The sequence below is a fragment of the Dendropsophus ebraccatus genome, chromosome 5 (genome assembly GCF_027789765.1).
Source record: "Dendropsophus ebraccatus isolate aDenEbr1 chromosome 5, aDenEbr1.pat, whole genome shotgun sequence".
Lineage (NCBI taxonomy): Eukaryota > Metazoa > Chordata > Amphibia > Anura > Hylidae > Dendropsophus > Dendropsophus ebraccatus.
In genome coordinates this window covers 22,102,457-22,121,816 of record NC_091458.1, presented here as the reverse complement: position 1 = coordinate 22,121,816, position 19,360 = coordinate 22,102,457, and the positions used below count along the sequence as shown (strand labels likewise).

At 46.5% G+C, this 19,360-nt stretch overlaps 1 protein-coding gene across 5 annotated transcripts in view; it reads left to right on the top strand.

The window, feature by feature from the left end:
• FAT3 (FAT atypical cadherin 3) overlaps positions 1-19,360 on the top strand; it is a 485,754-nt gene that overhangs the window by 236,007 nt on the left and 230,387 nt on the right. For all 5 annotated transcript variants that reach the window (XM_069969660.1, XM_069969659.1, XM_069969657.1 and 2 more), the window contains exon 4: positions 16,403-16,717. In XM_069969660.1, the coding sequence (XP_069825761.1) occupies positions 16,403-16,717 (315 nt within the window). The remainder of the gene's footprint in view (positions 1-16,402; positions 16,718-19,360) is intronic.

Here is a 19,360-nt window from a genome sequence, read left to right as displayed (position 1 = left end):
CGGACTATCGGAACTGCCACCTAAAGAAAGGGCAAGTGTCCCAAGGAAGTGATGTACACTGTCGGTGTAAGGCAAAGGATCACAGAGTCTCTTGTTTATAAATAAGCCTGTTTTTACTAGAAAATGATGCTTGCAGCAGGTTACAAGGTTATAATGTTTCTCTTGATAAAGCACTTAATAATACACTGGATAACACTTGTAGACAAATACACTTGTAGACAATACAGCAACCAAATCTGCGATAGGAATGTAGTGTAGAATACAGTCGTGCTGACTGAGTAGTGTGTTGAGATATACAAAGAAGCAGAGTAGCAGAGAGGAGGATGTCGTGAGAGTCTCAACCAAAGTAGTACTGTGCTCTGCCGGAATGTTGGAGGATGAGGTAAAAGAATACTTAGAAGAAGAACACCTGTGCCTGTGTATTGACCTTTTGTTAGTGTTTACACCACCTTATAACCACTAGATTTGGGGAACCCGTCCTAGAGGGTGACACAAGGCCCAGAACTTGTTACCTGGGATGAGCGGAATGCTGAGGGTTCCCTGCTGAACACCACACTGCGAGATAGAGTTCCTAGACATACTGGAACTTTGCTCTATCTGGATCAGTTCCTAGGGACCTAGGGACCAGTGTGGATAGTGTCCTGCTCTGTGACTCTCCTAGCCTACGGCATGGGTTAAGGTTGTCTCGGACTTGTCCTTTCTTGAAAGGGGTTTAACACTGCATAGTGTTGTGTAGCATCACTAAGAAGAAAACTATTAGCTGTGTCCTGTCTTGCTTCCTACCCATACGGGGTTCTAGCTAAGCCTAACTAGAGTAGGGGACCTGGCAGAGGGCCAGGGCCCAGAGAGGACCACTGTAGATAGCTTTCTAGCTTGAGTCCTTCCTCTACAATGTCTAACACGAAAGACTCATGCACCATCATCCACCCCTGTTACTTCCTTCCTCAGGGCATCTAAAGTGTGCTGTGAGTGGGTGAAGAGTGCAAACAGAAGAAGCAAATAGAGAGGTGATAGGAGAGAAGAACAGATTCCTATTGGTTCGCAGATCCATGTGACATACAAACAGACAATAACCCTTTGCATACTTCAGCTGTGCAGCATCTAAACACACATATCTAATACAGCAACATCTAATGGCGAAACTTCATCACCACTTCTATACAATAAGTACAGACTTTTCTGACGGGTGTAACCAATAGTAACACCCGTGGTAGGACACCACAATTATACCAGAGACCATTGGCCAACCAAAGGGTTTGTCAGTAGGGTGCCCTCTCCATTCCACTATCCTCCTCCTCAATTTCCCCTTAAATTTTATAAATTCTGCATATGAAATACTCATTCCAGATTTCCATTGGCTCCAATATCGTAAAGTATCCGATTGCTTCAAAATGAGCATCCTGTGACTCCTAATGAAGGCTTATTATCCTGGGAAGACAACAGATTGTTCTTAAATAAAAATTAATTCTTGTTTCACTGATTATTAGTCAAAGTCGCTCAGGTTGTTAATATGCATCTGAGCCGAAACAATGTAAGACATTTAGGGAAGGATTTCTTCTTCTTCTTCTTTTTCCTCTCGGAACCAGAAATTCATTATAAAAAAAAAAAGTTGGAGGAGTCCTTTGATAACTTCAATATGGTTCTTGTAGGAATTTCTATATTAATATTAAAAAAAAAAGCTAAAGTTTAATTCCGCATCCCTGAGATAGGTAAGGTCGGAAATAATAATTCAGCTCCTTGGGGTCTCAGACCATTATTACCACGTTCGGAAAAAAAACACGCTTTAGCTGGTGGGGATTGCATTCCTGCAAATTGCTCTGCGAATACCATCTTAATTAAAAAGGGGCACAGATTGCCTCGGAATATCTTATTAACGCCGTCTTTGCAGAGGTCATGGAAATGCGGCAGGTTTTAATTATTGAAGGCTAATTGCCAAAATGTTTTCTTTTCCAGATTTGCTTTGGAAATGCAATATAATGTATACCGAAGGTTGTAAATTATTAATAGGACACAGGGGAGGGTTAATTCATTGTTAATCCATTAAAGCGGTATACCCATCTCATATGGAGATGGCATATGGCTATGGGATGTCATCACTTTATGATCAGTGGGGGTCCAACCTTACACTAAAGTGGCCACTCCTCTAATTCAGTGCTGCAAACATTTCACAGTCTTTTCCTACCAAGACCACCCATCGTTCAGGGTACTGGTCTATTCAAGAGAATGAAGATGACTGTTAGCTGGCTGTGCAGGGTCCTAGAGCTGGGGCCGATAGCATATCCCAAGGATCCCATCACTGTATGAGATGAGAGTACCCCTTTAATATCTCTTTTAGCCAATAACGTATGGGATTTCTAATATTTATTTATCATTTAATTTACAAAAAAAATCCTTACTAGTGTTGAGTGAGAATGCTTGGTCAAGCATACTGCTCATTGGGGTGCTTGATTAAGTTTGATGCTCAACCTTGTGGCGCTCAGGTAAAGGTAGCCATACATCTTCATTAACTGACTGCCGTCAGTTATACCTATTACGTTTTTTGTTCAAATTTTTGTATATTTAGTTTAAACATCCTTCAAGGGAAGAAATATACAAAAATTGGAAAGAAAAAATATGTAACAGGTTAACCCTTCCTTCTGCTGGCCACTGCCTGTTGTTAGAGGAATTCTGTCTCAACAGCAGAAAGACCAAGACAGAAGACAGGGAGTGGGAAAGAGGCTTAGCTTTTTCTATGTGTTATAAGTAGTGATGAGCGAACATGTTCGTAATTGCTTGTATAAACATGACGCTAGTTGTTTGTGTTTGCCGATCACGAACAATTTGTTTGATGATTGGAATGGCTATAATTAGAGATGAGCGAACCTGGAGCATGCTCGAGTCGATCCGAACCCGAACTTTCGGCATTTGATTAGCGGTGGCTGCTGAAGTTGGATAAAGCCCTAAGGCTATGTGGAAAACATGGATATAGTCATTGGCTGTATCCATGTTTTCCAGACAACCTTACAGCTTTATCCAAGTTCAGCAGCCCTAGCTAATCAAATACCGAACGTTGGGGTTTGGATCGACTCGAACCCGAACCCGGTTCGCTCATCTCTAAATATAACGATCATTTTTGAACATATTCGAACATGCGAGCATTTATCTTGCAACTGTGCAATTTACGCTTTGCACCTAATAATCTGTACGCATGTACGTAACTCTAGACCGAAACGTACGCAACAGCGTAATTTACACTTTGCGCTGGGTTCACACTATGTATATTTCAGGCAGTATTTGGTCCTCATGTCAGGTCCTCATAGCAACCAAAACCAGGAGTGGATTGAAAACACAGAAAGGATCTGTTCACACAATGTTGAAATTGAGTGGATGACCGCCATATAACAGTAAATAACGGCCATTATTTCAATACCACAGCCGTTGTTTTAAAATAACAGCAAATATTTGCCATTAAATGATGGCCATCCACTCAATTACAACATTATGTGAACATAGCCTTTCTGTGTTTTCAATCCACTCCTGGTTTTGGTTGCTATACAGCCTCACAAATACAGCCTCAAATATACATAGTGTGAACCCAGCCGCAGTGCACCTGGTAATCTGTACACATGTGCATAGACCAAAACGTATGCAACTGCTTAATGTACGCTTTGTGTCTGATAATCTGTACACATATGCGTAACTCTAGACCGAAATGTATGCAACGGTGCAATTTACGATTAGCACCTGATAATCTTTTCGCATTTACGTAGACCAAAACATAGGCTACTACTGTGCGTTTTTATTTATTTATGAATGTTCAGCAAACACAAACCGATTACAATATTTTTTTTATGTTTGTGTTCGGGATCCAAACCAAACATCGGGATGTTCGCTCATGACTAGTTATAAGACGTCTTGGACTGTGTGCATGCCTCTTGAGCCTTTGTGGCTCTAACAGAAGGCCCACACTGTGCCTGAAAGGTAAAGCAAGGCATCCTTTTTATATCTTATTATAAAGTTCTAGGCAGCTGTCCATCGTCTGGTACGTCATCATTATTATCACCACCACAGGGTTTTTCCGGGGGTTGTTAATGCTATATATGTTGCCCCCAATGGTTGTTATGTGCATTGCAGCCTGTTAAGGGTTTTGCTAACGTTGCAATAATTTTGCAGCATGAAAAATGGTCCTTAACAAATTTGTGGAAAGGTAAGGGTGGACACATCAATAGTTACCTCTAATACCTCTAGGCTGACAACCTTCCCCAATATACAGTATTAACTACATTAGAAAGTAGGAAGACAAGTCAGCATGCATGCCTATTATTGAGAAAGTCGAGACACTGCCTGCCTCTCCAGACAAAAACCTGCTGTTTCTCCACCTCCATATTGCTCAGCATGAACAAAAACCCCCATGAGTCCACTCACTCCTGCAATAAACCTTTGTGCAAGAATCAACCTGACTTGTACGTGCTGTGTATTTAGAATATTTGTGCTCCCTGTAATGACTTCCTACAAGTCGGCAATCAACAAACCTTGTTATCCCGTGCTCAAGAATGTCAATAATGCCTGGAGGTAAAGAGGTCTTATCCCCCCCCCCACCTTTACCACCACCACCTTGTCTCCATACAGGTCATGCAACCCTGTAGGTCCAACCTGATTTAGTCTTTAAATACCATGAGTGAAATTGCAGTAAAACCCTTCTCTCCACAATTACAACCTGTGCACGGCCGTCTCCTCCCGTCCTTTCTCCCAGTCTCGCCGAACACGATGGCTCAATATTGCATCTCAGCAGGAACTTGTGTTAAACTCGCGCTCCTGCAGGCTGGATTATTTTTTTTCATTAAAATAAAACACTGAAGAATAAACTGACATTTAACGTCTAATTTGGCTGGACGGGAACACGGTATTCGTGTCTTAAATGTTTCCAATTGGCTTCCTACCTGTGTCCCGAGACTACCAGCGGAGAATTCCTTCTCCTTCTATGTGATGAAGACTTGAAAAATATTTTGCCCCTGGCAGATTCGTGTAAAGTGATGGGGATGTCTGGAAGTTGTCTGCAATTTTTATACGTCTTGTAAGATTCCTTCTGTACAGATAGATAGGGTAGGTCCCATCATCTGTTTATCTGTGTAGGTCTTACTTCTTTTTTTTTTTTTCACTTAAAGTCCTGTCAAAAATTCCTTTAGTATTGATCAATTATCCCATAAACATGTCACTACTTTAAAGTGAATGTACTTACGGTACATCACTTTTCTGTTTTTACCATGTATAGACCAGTGGTCCTTTTTTTGAACCACGGCCTGATTCCCGCACATGGTGCGGCATTACCGTGAACCGGCCCAACATGAGAAACTGGAGGTTGGCCAGTCCGCCCCCAGTGGGAGGAAACCCCTACCACTGGGGGTGGGTGAAGGACTGTCATGAACAACTTAGGGGAAGCATTGCATTCTGGAACTGTGTACAACTGTGGTACTGTGTACAACTGCTCAACCAGGAAGTGCAACCACACAATACAGAACAAGGACGTTTCAAAACTGGGATAGACAGGTAAGTAATGCTATTTGCTTCTGCAGCAGGTACATTTTTTTTTACTTCTATCTGAAGTTCCCCTTTTAAATGCAGCTGTCATGTTTGACAGCTGCATTTAACTGTCCTAATTAGCGCGTGCGGCAATAGTCCGCACCCACTAATAGCCGTAATCCTGGGCTGCAGAAAGCAGCTGGCATCACAGCGGTTCAGAGCAGGGTCGCAGCGCACCCCTCTCTGGACCTCCCCACCCGCAGCAGGACATGCCGGTACGTCCTTCTGTGGGAAGGGGGTTAAATTCCCAGTCATTTTCTTAAAGGAGGACAAACATTGGCTTGAAAAGAAAGCTTTGCATGGCCACCTTCCCAGAATTTTCTGTGGAACCTACTTGGCCTATAACTCTTTACACAAGTTTATGGTGTTCTCCTTAAGGAGAAACATTACCCCTTTGGTCCCAACTATAATATGGACCAGTGGTGTAACACAGTACGACTGGGTGACTCCCAATAAAAATATCTTCTCGGTCTTTTGGCTAAGATCAAGCGTAGTATCTATTCATAAGTGAGCAGAGAAACACATGGAGGGAACACAGGTTTAGGCGTTGGCTGTAGAAGATGCCATGACCCTCTGGATCTAGGCCATGGGGTTCAAGGGGGTTGAGAGTCGAGGTGCAGAAGTGGTGACCCCAAGGTGCCTGAACTCACTGCGGATGGGTTCCCACTGAGAGATGGCACTGACCATGCACTTCACATTGTTAGGGCCACGGCGGCGTCCCGTGCTCTGGACCGCTGCCGCACCCTCTCTCCCGCATCTGCAGCAGCCGGTGTCCATAGGCAGGGACCCGGCGCTGCTGTTGCTTCGGCCCCGGGGGGCGCCTCACCTCACCGCGCTCCTGTCCGTCGCTGTGTCGGCCGGCGCGCGCGTACCCGCCTCCTAGGGCGCGCGTGCGCCGGCTGTCTCAGATTTAAAGGGGCAGTGCACTCCTAATTGGCCTGTATGTGAATCACTCCCCTATAAGTTCCAGCCCTGCCCCCTTCCAGGTGTTGGAGCCTCTACAGGCTTCCTATAGCGTTTGGCCCAGCTCCCTGTTGTTCCTGATTCCTGTCCACTACCTGGTCCCTAGTCCTTGTTCCTGATTCCTGTCCGCTACCTGGTCCCTAGTCCTTGTTCCTGATTCCTGTCCGCTACCTGGTTCCTGCTCCTCTGTTACACTATTGCTCCTGTGTTCAGCCTGTCACCTGCGGTTACGCCTACAGACCTCTGCCAGCACCATCTCCTGCCTACTGCTCCTGCCACGCCTCCCCTGCCGTCACTAGCAACCAAGCCAGGGGTAGCGACCTGGGGGTCGCCTGCCGCAGCAAGTCCATCCCGCCTTGCGGCGGGCTTTGGTGAAAACCAGCGGCCCCTTAGACTCCGCTCCCTGGTGAGGTTAGTGCCATCGCTAGTGACGGTCCAGTGGATCCACTACTCCAGGCGTTACACACATTCACACACGTCTGGCTGTTGAGAGCTATGAGAAATTGTTATAGATCCGGACAGATATCCGGGCTGTATTTCCTGGCAGACATCTGATTTATTTCTTTTTGTCACTGTGTGTTCACTTTTCCACGTTTGTACGTCACAAGAATTCTTCAGGTTGCAGTGCGGATGTCTCGGAGAGGCATGTGTGGCCATCTGTGTTCCTTGCCTCCCTGCACCCCGGTTCTCCTTCGGGGAAACCACCTTTGATTGGATATGGTGATCGGAGAACAATTGAGCTGACGTCTAGGTGTGGTATTTCTGGTCTTCTTTTGGCTTTGCTGAGAGAGGACCTTTGTCCTGGACCTTTGCAGGAGCCTTCTGGCACAGAAGGTAAGGGAAATTGGTGTGTTGTGGGCCCATCTCTTTTAAGAGCGGGCTTGTGATAGACCACATGCTTGTGCACTTTTTTGTGTGGCACGCTACACTTTTTTAGTGCATTTGGGTGAGAGAGCATGCACTTCGACTCTAAAAAAAAAATCATCCCCCCCTCCCAACCCGTACATCTCCACAAGACCATTGATGAGCTTTCTGTACATTCCGACGCATTGACCCAAATTTCAAAATCACAAGTTTTGAGTTTTCCTTTCATGTAACTAAGTGGAGATGATGAAAGATGTTAAAATTTCAGACAATTTGCTCCGAGGTTAGATGTACGTCGATTGCCGAGCAATTTTCAAAGGAGACCATCAAGAAATTGGATCATTTTCACAGTAAGGAACTTTTTTTCAAGACTCCCTTTTTACATTGCCGTCTCTTAGAGGGAAGATTGGGTGACATTTCACCCTTATTGTACGGCTATCAAAACGGGAACATTTGTAAAATGTCACATGGAAAAAAATTCAAGGTTAAGTATAATGTTCTGAGCTGTTAAAGTGCAGACAGGACTCAAGGATCCTAATTACAGCGCTCTCAATTCATCAGTCTCCCTTTCTGATCCGGGATCGCCATTTCTACAAAAGAAGACATCAAATCATTATACTGTGGCCGGCTGGCCTGCCAGGCGTTACAGTTTGTATAGTTGGAAAACATTGGGTAAACGGGTCCTTAGCATCTCATTGGAAAACTGCATTAAAAAAAAGAAGAAAAAAAGAATAATAATAATAACTAGATTTTCATTTCCAGGGAAATACATAGTGCTTGAAAAGAGCGCCCCTTTGCCAGTGACTTCCTTTTAACTTTAATTCTGGGTGCCGTACCTTTAAGAGCAACTTGGGTCCCATCCCTTTAAGAGCAACTTGGCTCCCGTCCCTTTAAGAGCGACATGGGTCCATTTAGGAGCGACCTGGGTCGCTTTAAGAGCGACGTGGGTCCCTTCGCTCTTAAAGGGACCCAGGTTGCTCTTAAAGGGACCCAGGTCGCTTTTAAAAGGGACCCAGATTGCTCTTAAAGGGACCAATTTCACGCTTAAAGGGACCCAGGTCGCTCTTAAAGGGACTCAGGTCGCTCTTAAAGGGACATATTTCGCTCTTAAAGGGACCCATTTCGCTCTTAAAGGGACCAATTTCACGCTTAAAGGGACCCATTTTGCTTTTAAAGGGACCCAGGTCGCTCTTAAAGGGACCCAGATCACTCTTAAAAGGAACAATTTCACTCTTAAAGGGACCCAGATCACTCTTAAAGGGACCCAGGTCGCTCTTAAAGAGACCCAGGTCGCTCTTAAAGGGACCCAGGTCGCTCTTAAAGGGACCCAGGTCGCTCTTAAAGGGACCCAGGTCGCTCTTAAAGGGACAAATTTGCTCTTAAAGGGACCCAGGTCGCTCTTAAAGGGACCCAGATCGCTCTTAAAGGGACCCAGATCGCTCTTAAAGGGACCCATTTCATTCTTAAAGGGACCCAGGTCACTCTTAAAGGGACATATTTCACTCTTAAAGGGACCAATTTCACACTTAAAGGGACCCATTTCGCTCTTAAAGGGACATATTTTGCTCTTAAAGGGACCCAGGTCGCTCTGAAAGGGACCCATTTCACTCTTAAATGGACCCAGATAGCTCTTAAAGGGACCCAGGTTGCTATTAAATGGACCCATGTCGCTCTTAAAGGGACCCAAGTCGCTCTTAAAGGGACCCAGGTTGCTCTTAAAGGGACCCATTTCACTCTTAAAAGGGACCCAGGTCGCTCTTTTTAAGGACCCAGGTCGCTCTTAAAGGGACCCAGGTCGCTCTTAAAGGGACCCAGGTCGCTCTAGCAACATGGGTTTCTTTAAGAGCGACATGGGTCCCATACCTTTTGGAGTGACTTGGGTCCCTTTAAGAGCAACATGCGTCTCCTCCGTTTAAGAGCAACTTGGGTCCCGTCCCTTTAAGAGTGACTTGGATCCCTTTACGAGCTACATGGGACCCTTTAAGAGCAACTTGGGTCCCGTCCCTTTAAGAGCGACTTGGGTCCCTTTAAGAATGACTTGGGTCCCTTTAAGAGCGACATGGCTCCCGTCCCTTTAAGAGCGACTTGGGTCCCTTTAAGAGCGACTTGCGTTCCTTTAAGGGCGACCTGGGTCCCATTAAGAGCAACCTGGGTCCCTTTAAGAGCGATCTGGGTACTTATAATGGTAAAGATCATTGCTCGGTTACCATGACAATCTTACTCATGTCAGTGAGACAAAATCGTACATGTTACTGTGGATGTTGTGATACCTTGCCTGACAAGACCTTAGAGTTCCTATCGGCTGCTATTTGCATATGTGCTGTGATTGGCTGTTAGCGGTTAGAGTGTGGCCACTATTTGCAATGGGCCATTATTTTCTATGGGAAATTTGGGGTCTTTAAACGTAAATTTCTTAAAAAAGACAAATCCGATCGAAACGAAAAATAGATAGCACATCACACACCGCCGAGGGCTTTGAAACGCAGTTTGAACGGAGTGTGTGCGCAAAGCGGTTCGGGCTGTATTACGCGCAGAAAAATGGCTGGAAGAAGAAGAAGAAACGGAAGAAGAATACGGATTACATTATAGTGCTTTTCAAGCACTATAATAATAATAATAATAATAACAACATGATAATAGCAGCATAAATGGCAAATGCAAATACACCATCATAGCTAAATAATTCAAAAAGATAGATAAAGATTAGCACTCTGGAATCAAAGGGGTAGTCTGGCTTAGGGTACTATTACACGGAACGATAATCGGCCGAATTGGCCCGATTCGGCCGATTATCGCTCCATGAAATAAATGCAACGATCAGCCGATGACAACGATCATCGGCTGATCGTTGATATAGGTTAGACCCTATTTTTGTCGGGCGCCGACCGCGCACCGCTACTTGTAATAGCGGTGCGTGGCCTGCGACTAACGATATACATTACCCATCCACGTTCCAGGGCTTCTCCTGCCGTCCGCTTCTCCCGGGGTCCCGTGCGCGCTCTAGCTTCACAGCGGCTTGTCAGCTGATAGGCCGCTCAGCCAATCACGGGACCCCGGGAGAAGCGGACGGCAGGAGAAGCCCTGGAACGTGGATGGGTAATGTATGCCAGTTTAGCAAGGGCTGCAAGGACATCGGTAACTATGTCCTTGCAGCTCTTGTCAAACGATTATCGGACCGTGTAATAAATCCAGTAAACAAGCAACGATCTAGCAGATCGGCGCTCGTTTACAGGTATTATCGGGCCCTGCTCGGCCCGTGTAATACCACCCTTAGTTTTGGGCCAGTTTCTATTTACAGCCGATGTGATAGTGGTTACTTAGCAGCTATACTTGTGTGATTACTTGTGGACAGTCGTGATTGACAACCACCACAAAAGTAATTTAAAAATCTATATAACTTTCTGACACCAGTTGATCTGAATTTTTTTTTTTGTCCGGCGTAACCATTTAAGTTTTTATAACTGGTCCATGTGAAGTGTTTTCTCTGTGGTCTCTACTGAATGCCTGTTGACAGGTGCTTAGCTAGGATTCACAGGGCCCCATAGCAAAAAAATTGTAAGAGGCCCCCCTCCCCTACGCACAAAAACAAAGCCCACTGTTTTTAATATAAGGACCCATTAGGAGCCCTTATGGCCAAATACATAGGTGCAGGAGCAGACAACCTTTTGCTTAACCCTTTATTTACTGCAGTGTGTAAGTGACCCAATGTTCAGAAGACAAGGAGATATCTGCTTTTACTGCTGGTACACTGATAACCCCTCACCTCTGCACATTTTCCTACTTGATTGAGGCAAGCAGCCAGAACAGAGCTCAGAGGTTATCAGAGCAGTGAAACAAATATCTCTATCTTCTGCTTGTTAACCCTTTTTTGTGTTGCAACATGTAAGTAAGCACTGGGTCACTTACACACACTTCAGTACATAAATGGTTAAGCAAAAAGACACAAGAGGCTGTTATCTTCCCTGTGCATGCCTGGGCCCCCCTCCTCCAAGAGTCCCATAGCACCTGCCTACCCTGCCTCTATGGTAGCTACGCCACTGCCTGTTGATTCCAAAGTTTGGAGTCAAGTTTATCAAATCCTATGTTATTAGGTACTGTCTGTGATTGATTCCACAACAGATAAACCTATGGAAAATTACATTACTGTCTGTTAAGGAATTTTACAATCTTGCCATTCAGTGATAGGCATCACCCCTATGTAGCAGAGCTGAGCCTCATATTCTCCCGTCTAATGGTGATAACACTCAGGGGTGGTCCGGACCCAGCAAGAAAACAGAGGATAACAAAACACGTTTTTTATTTTCAACAGAAGTAGAGAAAAGTAAAAGCCGCTCCGGAGAGGAGACAGGCCAATTGTAGATATTTATCTAGAGTTAGGTTTGTCATTTCTGTTATGCATCAAGGCTTAGCTCACAATGTGAAGTTTTAGGCTATGTTCATACGACACCATTTGATGAACATCTTTTTGGACAGCCATTTGATAATTATGACCACAAATAAAGATTACAGTGTCTTTAGTGTTCCTATCGCTGTTATCAATGGCTTCACCAGTGTGAGTCTATGGTTGCCCACATGGAGAGCAGATACAGATGTGGCAGAATTTTTTTTTCTTTGTATCCCCCCTCTGCGCACTGGTGCATATACTCACCAGCGATGGTCGGTGTCCCGCGGCGCAGCTTCATTCCGGTCCTGCAGCGCTGCTCAAATCCCGTGCACATTCACGTCACCACTCTTCTCTCTCCATGTTGATTGAAGGCCGGAAGTCACGCTCTCCAATGCATTCTTCAGGACTTCCGCCCTTTAATTGATATGGAGACAGAAGAGCAGCTCCGCAGGACCGGAACGAAGCTGTGGGTCACCGATGATTGCTGGCGAGTATTTGCGCCAGTCCACAGCGGTGACAAATAAAAATTCTGGAATGCTTCTTTAAACCCTTATTACACAAAACGATTATGGGCCGTACTTGGCCGATTACTGACCGTTCCAGGTGATCGTTTGGTGTAATAGGTCATTCAACATGTTGAAAAATCCCCATTGTGTCAGTGATGGTCTGCTGCATGTGGCTCTGTGTAATAGGAGTGGTGGTAGCAGATCACCACTGACTTCAATGGGCAGCCCGGACAACCTAAGGATCGCTGCTTCCCGCAGCCCCTCCCTCTCTTTCCCACTTGCTGTCTGTGCATGTAATAGCACAGGCGCACCGACCTGACAGGGCTTCCCCCTCAATATCATGCCGTATAGTATGACCTGTAGTCACGCATGTCTCCCAAATAGAAATTGAACAAAGTTTTTGAAGAGGCAGGAACATTCTTAGCACATGTAGCGCTGTAAAAGGTCCCAAAGCAAAACGAGATTGCCCTCCCCACCACCTAAAGACTGGAAACAGGAACAGCAGTATATGTTGTATTTTTCAAAGCATAAATATTAGCGCTATATATCTGATACCCCATAGCACAGGAGTAGGGAACCTTGGCTCTCCAGTTGTTGCAAAACTACAACTCCCATCATGCCTGAACAGCCAAGGCAATAGCTGGAGAGCCAAGGTTACCTACCCTGCCATAGCAGAAGGCTGCAAACTTAACCTCAGTGCCCCATAGAAGCTGCTCCACCTATTGTTACACCCATGGAAAGGACTATAATAAGAGCTGCGATATACATACACAAGAAGAGACCAACCCTGTAGCGTGAGTTACAATGGTGCCAACTAGAGACACGGCTTTCTTCACTCTGGATGAGAGCTAATTTGCATATATTTTTCCCAGGGAGCATTGCATGACCTACAAGACTCCATATATTAGCTATCAGTCTCCTCAAGGAGAAGCAACACCCAGTGTCGGACTGGCCCACCAGAGGACCGGAGGATCCTCCGGTGGGCCCCCAGCCTTAGACCCTCACAAACATTGACTGACATGTTGTTTCTCACTGGGTCTTCATTGGTGGGCCCCCAGGATCATTTCCTATGGTGGGCCCCAGATACCCCAGTCTAACACTGGTAACACTTTCAGGACCTTCCTTCATTCTCGTCCATGTTTTAGGGTTGGTTTTACCCTCAGTTAGTAGATAATCTTGTTATACTTGTACATAGACAGTCTCTCTCCATAGGTGTAGACCTCTACCTCTTATTATTGTGTGTTCGGGTTCGTGAGTCATTTCTTGTACCGGTATGACGCTTGGATAATATAGTATAACAATGTTTCATGACTTGATATATGGAGACGTGTGACTCCAAGAACACTGGAGACCAGAAGTGCGGTGTAATATAAAGTAATGGGTCCCGCTCCATCCATTCAGCGCCTTGGAAGGAGAAACAAACTAAGCAATTCCTTTATAGTGCGGCTCGTATAATACACAGTAAAGGTCCCTGTCATTGAGAGTCTACGGAGCAGATCTATGGAGCAGATCCTGTTTGTGCAAGTGTGGAAGCGATTAGGCTCAGATAGCCGTCACGCACATCACCGTGTTATTGGTCAGGTATAGTGTGTGACAGCTGAAACATTAATGTAGTGAGCTTAGGTTACCAGACCAGAGCATTACCCATAATCCCTTCCCTTTCCCACAGACATCGGGATATTAGCCCAACACGTTCCTGAGTTTCGTCTACTTCTACGGTTACTCTCTGCTTTCTAATATATATCTGAGATGGAGACTCTCTGGATTATAGAGGCATCTGGAAGCTTCAAATTCCCATTAGAGACTATAGCAAGTGTAGGTCAGGATTGTCTGCCGGCTGTATGGGTGTAGTATAATACATCAGTTGTGAAGTGCTGGCCAGAAGGGTCTTATTATAGCCACTCCTTCAGCATCAGAAATCTCTATAATTCTCAGTACTTGGAAGAATACTCTGTGGCTATATATAGTAGCATAGTGATTGTATGGTGAGGGCCCCGCATGCCCTGTAGGAGGCTAAATCTATATGTTTATATATGAGATCATTCCTATATCTCTATACAGACAGTTAACGTATGATGGAACTTTACAAAGGTGGCTTGTTCACCCACTCAGCGTCATGTGATCAGTGAGGTCCAAACTTTTCGGATGCCCAAGAATAAGAAAACCCTGGTCCTCCATCTCCAGCACTCCCATTGTCATCTCCCAATCCTAAGGCCTAGTTTACATATATATGTTGCATCCGTTTCCGTTTTTTTTGCAAAAAAAAATTACCACAACTGATGTCAAAACTGATGCCAAAAAGGCATCAGTTTTCATCAGGTTTTCTATCGTTTTTTTTTTTTTTTTTAAACTATGGGGGAGATTTATCAAACATGGTGTAAAGTAAAACTGGCTCAGTTGCCCCCTAGCAACCAATCAGATTCCGCCTTTCATTTTCCAAAGAGTCTGTGAGGAATGAAAGATGGAATCTGATTGGTTGCTAGGGGCAACTGAGCCAGTCTCACTTTACACCATGTTTGATAAATCTCCCCCTATGAGTTTCTATCAGTTCTTTCAGTTGCCATACGTTTATTAATCAGTTGTCATCAGTTTTTTTCCTATACGGCATTACAGGGGGCCATCGATGTAGGGGGGCAGCAGCACACCAGAGCCCTCTACCTTGGGCAGCAGGACTTGGGGATCATCCGATCTGTCCCATTGAAAACAATGGGATCAGTTCAGAGATGGGTTTCCCTCCGGTGCTTCTCTCCTGCACCGGAGGAAAATGCCGCCGGATCGCTGGATATGTGTAAACTAGGCCTAAGGGCCCTATTACATGGGACGATTACTGTCGTTCTGTGTAATTGCAGGCAACGATCGAAACATCGTTCTTATGTCTTTGATCGTTGATTTAGATCTGAACCTAAAATTATCATTAATCGTTCGCTGTAATTCCACAATCGTTCGCTCAAGTTCGGCATTTGTTCACTAATCGTTTAGTGTAATTGCACATTGTTCATTGTTTTGCTGGGATCAGAAGGAGTTAACGATCATAGTAACCATCGTAACTAATGACCATTGTTCTGTGTAATATGATGAACGATTTCAGGTTAACGATAAAAATTTTGTTTGCAATCGTTTATCATTAGTCGTTAATCGTTAAAAATCGCTGCATTTTCCTTGCCTTGTCTCATGCCTACTTGTCTTACCATTAGGAGCACTGCCTGCACTCATAGTGCGGAGCCAGCCCACTGCATCTATTGATAATCAATGAAGGGGGGGCTCACCGCTATGGAGGCAGGGCAGTTCTCATACCGGTGCTTTTGGTCGAGGATTATACTGCTTAGACGGCACGGGAACGGCACAGAGGAGGAAGGTAAGAGACATACCTTCTTCCTTGCCATCCTGTGCATTCCCCTTTAAGAACTTTCGGTCTAATAATAAGCAGAGACCTCATGTTTTGTAGTGAAAACTTTTGGGCAGTCTCCTCCTTATCATCATAGGCAGCTAGACAGATAGTTCATGACTGAACCTTGGGCCCATTGACTAGTCTATGTCTGATTCCTGGGCCAATCAACACTGCTCCTTGGACCCATTGACTAGTCTGTGTCTGATTCATGGGCCAATCAACTAGTCCATGACTGATCCTTACACCCCATGACTAGTCCATTGGCCCATTAACCATTCCTTGACCGATCTTTGGGACCATTCCATAACCGATCTTTGGGTCATGACTAGAGATGAGCAAACCGGGTTCGAGTCCATCCGAACCCGAATGATCGACATTTGATTAGCTGGGGCTGCTGAACTTGGATAAAGCTCTAAGGTTGTCTGGAAAACATGGATACAGCCAATGACTATATCCATGATTTCCACATAGCCTTAGGGCTTTTTCCAACTTCAGCAGCCACCGCTAATCAAATGCCGAATGTTCGGGTTCGGATGGACTCCAGCATGCTCCAGGTTCGCTCATCTCTAGTCATGACCCATACATAATTGATATTACTTCCACAGGCAAAAAAAGTACTTTGACTACTAATATAATGACAAGTTGATGACTGTGGTCCTACTGAAATACATTCACTGATACTGACATTTGACTTGTTATACACTAACCATGCTATGTCTATGTGTTCTTGTCTTGTAGGAGTTATCTACACTGCAGACGTTCTAGATAAAGAAACTACCAATTCATACTGGCTCACAATCTACGCCACCGATCGAGGTGTCGTCCCTCTCTTCTCTACCATTGAGGTTTACATTGAAGTCGAAGACGTCAACGACAACGCTCCTTTGACCTCACAACCCATATACTATCCTACCATCATGGAGAATTCCCCCAAAGATGTGTCTGTGCTCCAGGTCCAGGCTGTAGACCCTGATTCAAACACCAGCGATAAGTTATCCTACAAGATCACAAGTGGGAACCCTCAGAACTTCTTTGCCATCAATGCCAAGACAGGTAGGGTTCCAAACCGTTGTATATAAAAGCATTTGTCATGGATGATAGATGTTCAATAACTGATGTGTTGTCCTGCTTAAAAAAAATATATAAAGATTTGAAGATATTTCTGCATGTTTCTAAATTTTCTCCTGAAACGATACTTGGGTGTCACGGCCGCGGCGGCGTCCCATGCTCCGGGCCGCCGCCGCGACCTCCTCCCATCTTATGCAGCTGCCGGGGTCCAGGTGCAGGGACCCGGCGCTGCTACACGTTCGGCCCCGGGGGGCGCCTCACCTCTCCACGCTCCTGTCTCTCGCTGTGCCGGCCTCCTAGGGCGCGCGCGCGCCGGCTGTCTCAGATTTAAAGGGGCAGTGCGCTCCTAATTGGTAGTTGCACCAATCACTCCCCTATAAATCCCAGCATGCCCTGTCCCCTGTGTTGGAGCCTCTACATGCTTCCCATAGCGTTTGGCCCAGCTCCCTGTTGTTCCGGTGTCCTGTCCGTTACCTGGTCCCTAGTCCCTGTTCCTGAGTCCTGTCCGTTACCTGGTCCCTTGTCCCTGTTCCTGGTTCCTGTTCCCCTGTCACTCCACCTGTTCCTGTGTCCAGCCAGTCACGTGCTCTCTCATCTGCAGACTATTGCCTGTGCCATCTCCTGCCACGCCTCGCCTGCCGACACCAGCAACCAAGCCAGGGGTAGCGACCTGGGGGTCGCCTGCCGCAGCAAGTCCATCCCGCCTTGCGGCGGGCTCTGGTGAAAACCAGCGGCCCCTTAGACTCCGCTCCCTGGTGAGGTTTGTGCCATCGCTGGTGCCGGTCCAGTGGATCCACTACTCCGGGCGTTACAGTAGGCTCCAACCATGGATCCCGGCGAGGTGCCTGATATCCGCGAGGTAGCCCGAGTGGTCGCCCTACAGGCTCAACAGATTCAGCAACAGTCACAGCTGATTCAACAACTGACTGCAGCCGTTCAACAGCATACCACAGCTCAGCAGTCATCACCTCCGGCAGCCTCTTCAAAACTACGACTGGCTCTCCCAAGTAAATATGGAGGTGACCCCAAGTTGTGCAGAGGGTTCCTGACCCAATGCACCATGTACATCGAACTTTTAAGCAGTCAGTTTGCCACCGAGCGCTCTAAAGTGGCTTTCATTATCAGCCTATTGGAGGGAAGAGCTCTGGCCTGGGCCACGCCACTATGGGACCGTAATGATCCGGTTGCTGCCAATTTTCGAATCTTCCTGGACGAGTTCCGCTCGGTCTTTGAGGAACCTGCCCGTGCGTCTTCGGCTGAGACTGCTCTCCTCAATTTATCCCAAGGGACTTCCTCCGTTGGTGATTACGCCATCCAGTTCCGCACCCTGGCTGCGGAACTAGACTGGAATGAGGCCGCTCTGATTGCCACCTTTAAAAAGGGCCTGTCCAGCCAAGTGAAGGATGTGCTCGCTGCCCGGGATCTGCCTACCTCCTTGAACGATCTTATTCTACTGGCTACCAGAGTCTACACCAGGTTTTCCGAGAGAGAGGAGGAGGTTCGGCAAGGACGGCGTCTGAGTCTGCCCCGTCGCCATCCTCGGCTGGCACCGGTGTTCCAGAATCCTGTTGCTCCTATGTCCCAGTCGCTTCCAGAGGTTCCTATGCAGGTGGAACGTGTTCGCCTGACGACTGAAGAGAGGAACCGTCGACTGGACCAGAATCTCTGCCTCTATTGCGGTGGCGCGGATCACTATCGACAGAGATGTCCCCAACGCCCTCAGCGTCCGGGAAACGCCCGCACCTAGGTCCGGTGGGAGAGGCCTCCCTAGGTGTGAATGCCACCTCTCCAAGGTTGACTATGCCCGTCTCCATCCAGACACCCTCTGGGCAAGTTTTCCAGACTACTGCCCTCATCGACTCTGGCTCTGCTGGCAGTTTCATCTCTGCTTCGTTGGTCCAAAGATGGCGGCTACCCGTGATCCAGCTAGCCCAACCCCGGTCTATCTCTTCGGTTACGGGGGAGGTTCTTACCGAAGCGGTGTACAGCCAGACGGCACCCCTAGTCCTCCAGGTGGGAGTCTTACATCAGGAGAAGATCTCCTTCTATGTCTTGCGCCATTCCTCTTCCAACCTCCTGCTGGGGCTTCCTTGGCTGCAAATCCATACCCCTAAGCTGGACTGGAGAACTGGGGAGGTTCTCAGCTGGGGTCAGGACTGTCATAACCGGTGTCTGAGATCTCCTCAACCCAAGTGCTCTACAAGGTCACCTGCTTGTGTCAAGCCTCTATCCGGGCTACCGGAGGACTACCAAGACTTTGTCGATGTTTTCTCGGCCAAGGAGGCGGACTCACTACCACCCCATCGGGCCTATGATTGCCCTATAGACCTCCTTCCTGGGTCTTCTCCTCCACGTGGTCGAGTATACCCTCTCTCTGTGCCCGAGACTGAAGCCATGTCCTCCTACATCCAGGAGAACTTACAAAAGGGCTTCATCCGCAAATCCACGTCTCCAGCTGGCGCCGGATTTTTCTTTGTTCAGAAGAAGGACGGTTCCCTCCGCCCATGCATAGACTATCGGGGTTTAAATAAGGTGACCGTTAAGAACCGCTATCCTCTTCCGCTTATTCCGGAACTATTCGACCGTCTTCGTGGAGCAAAGATCTTCTCCAAGCTGGATCTCAGGGGA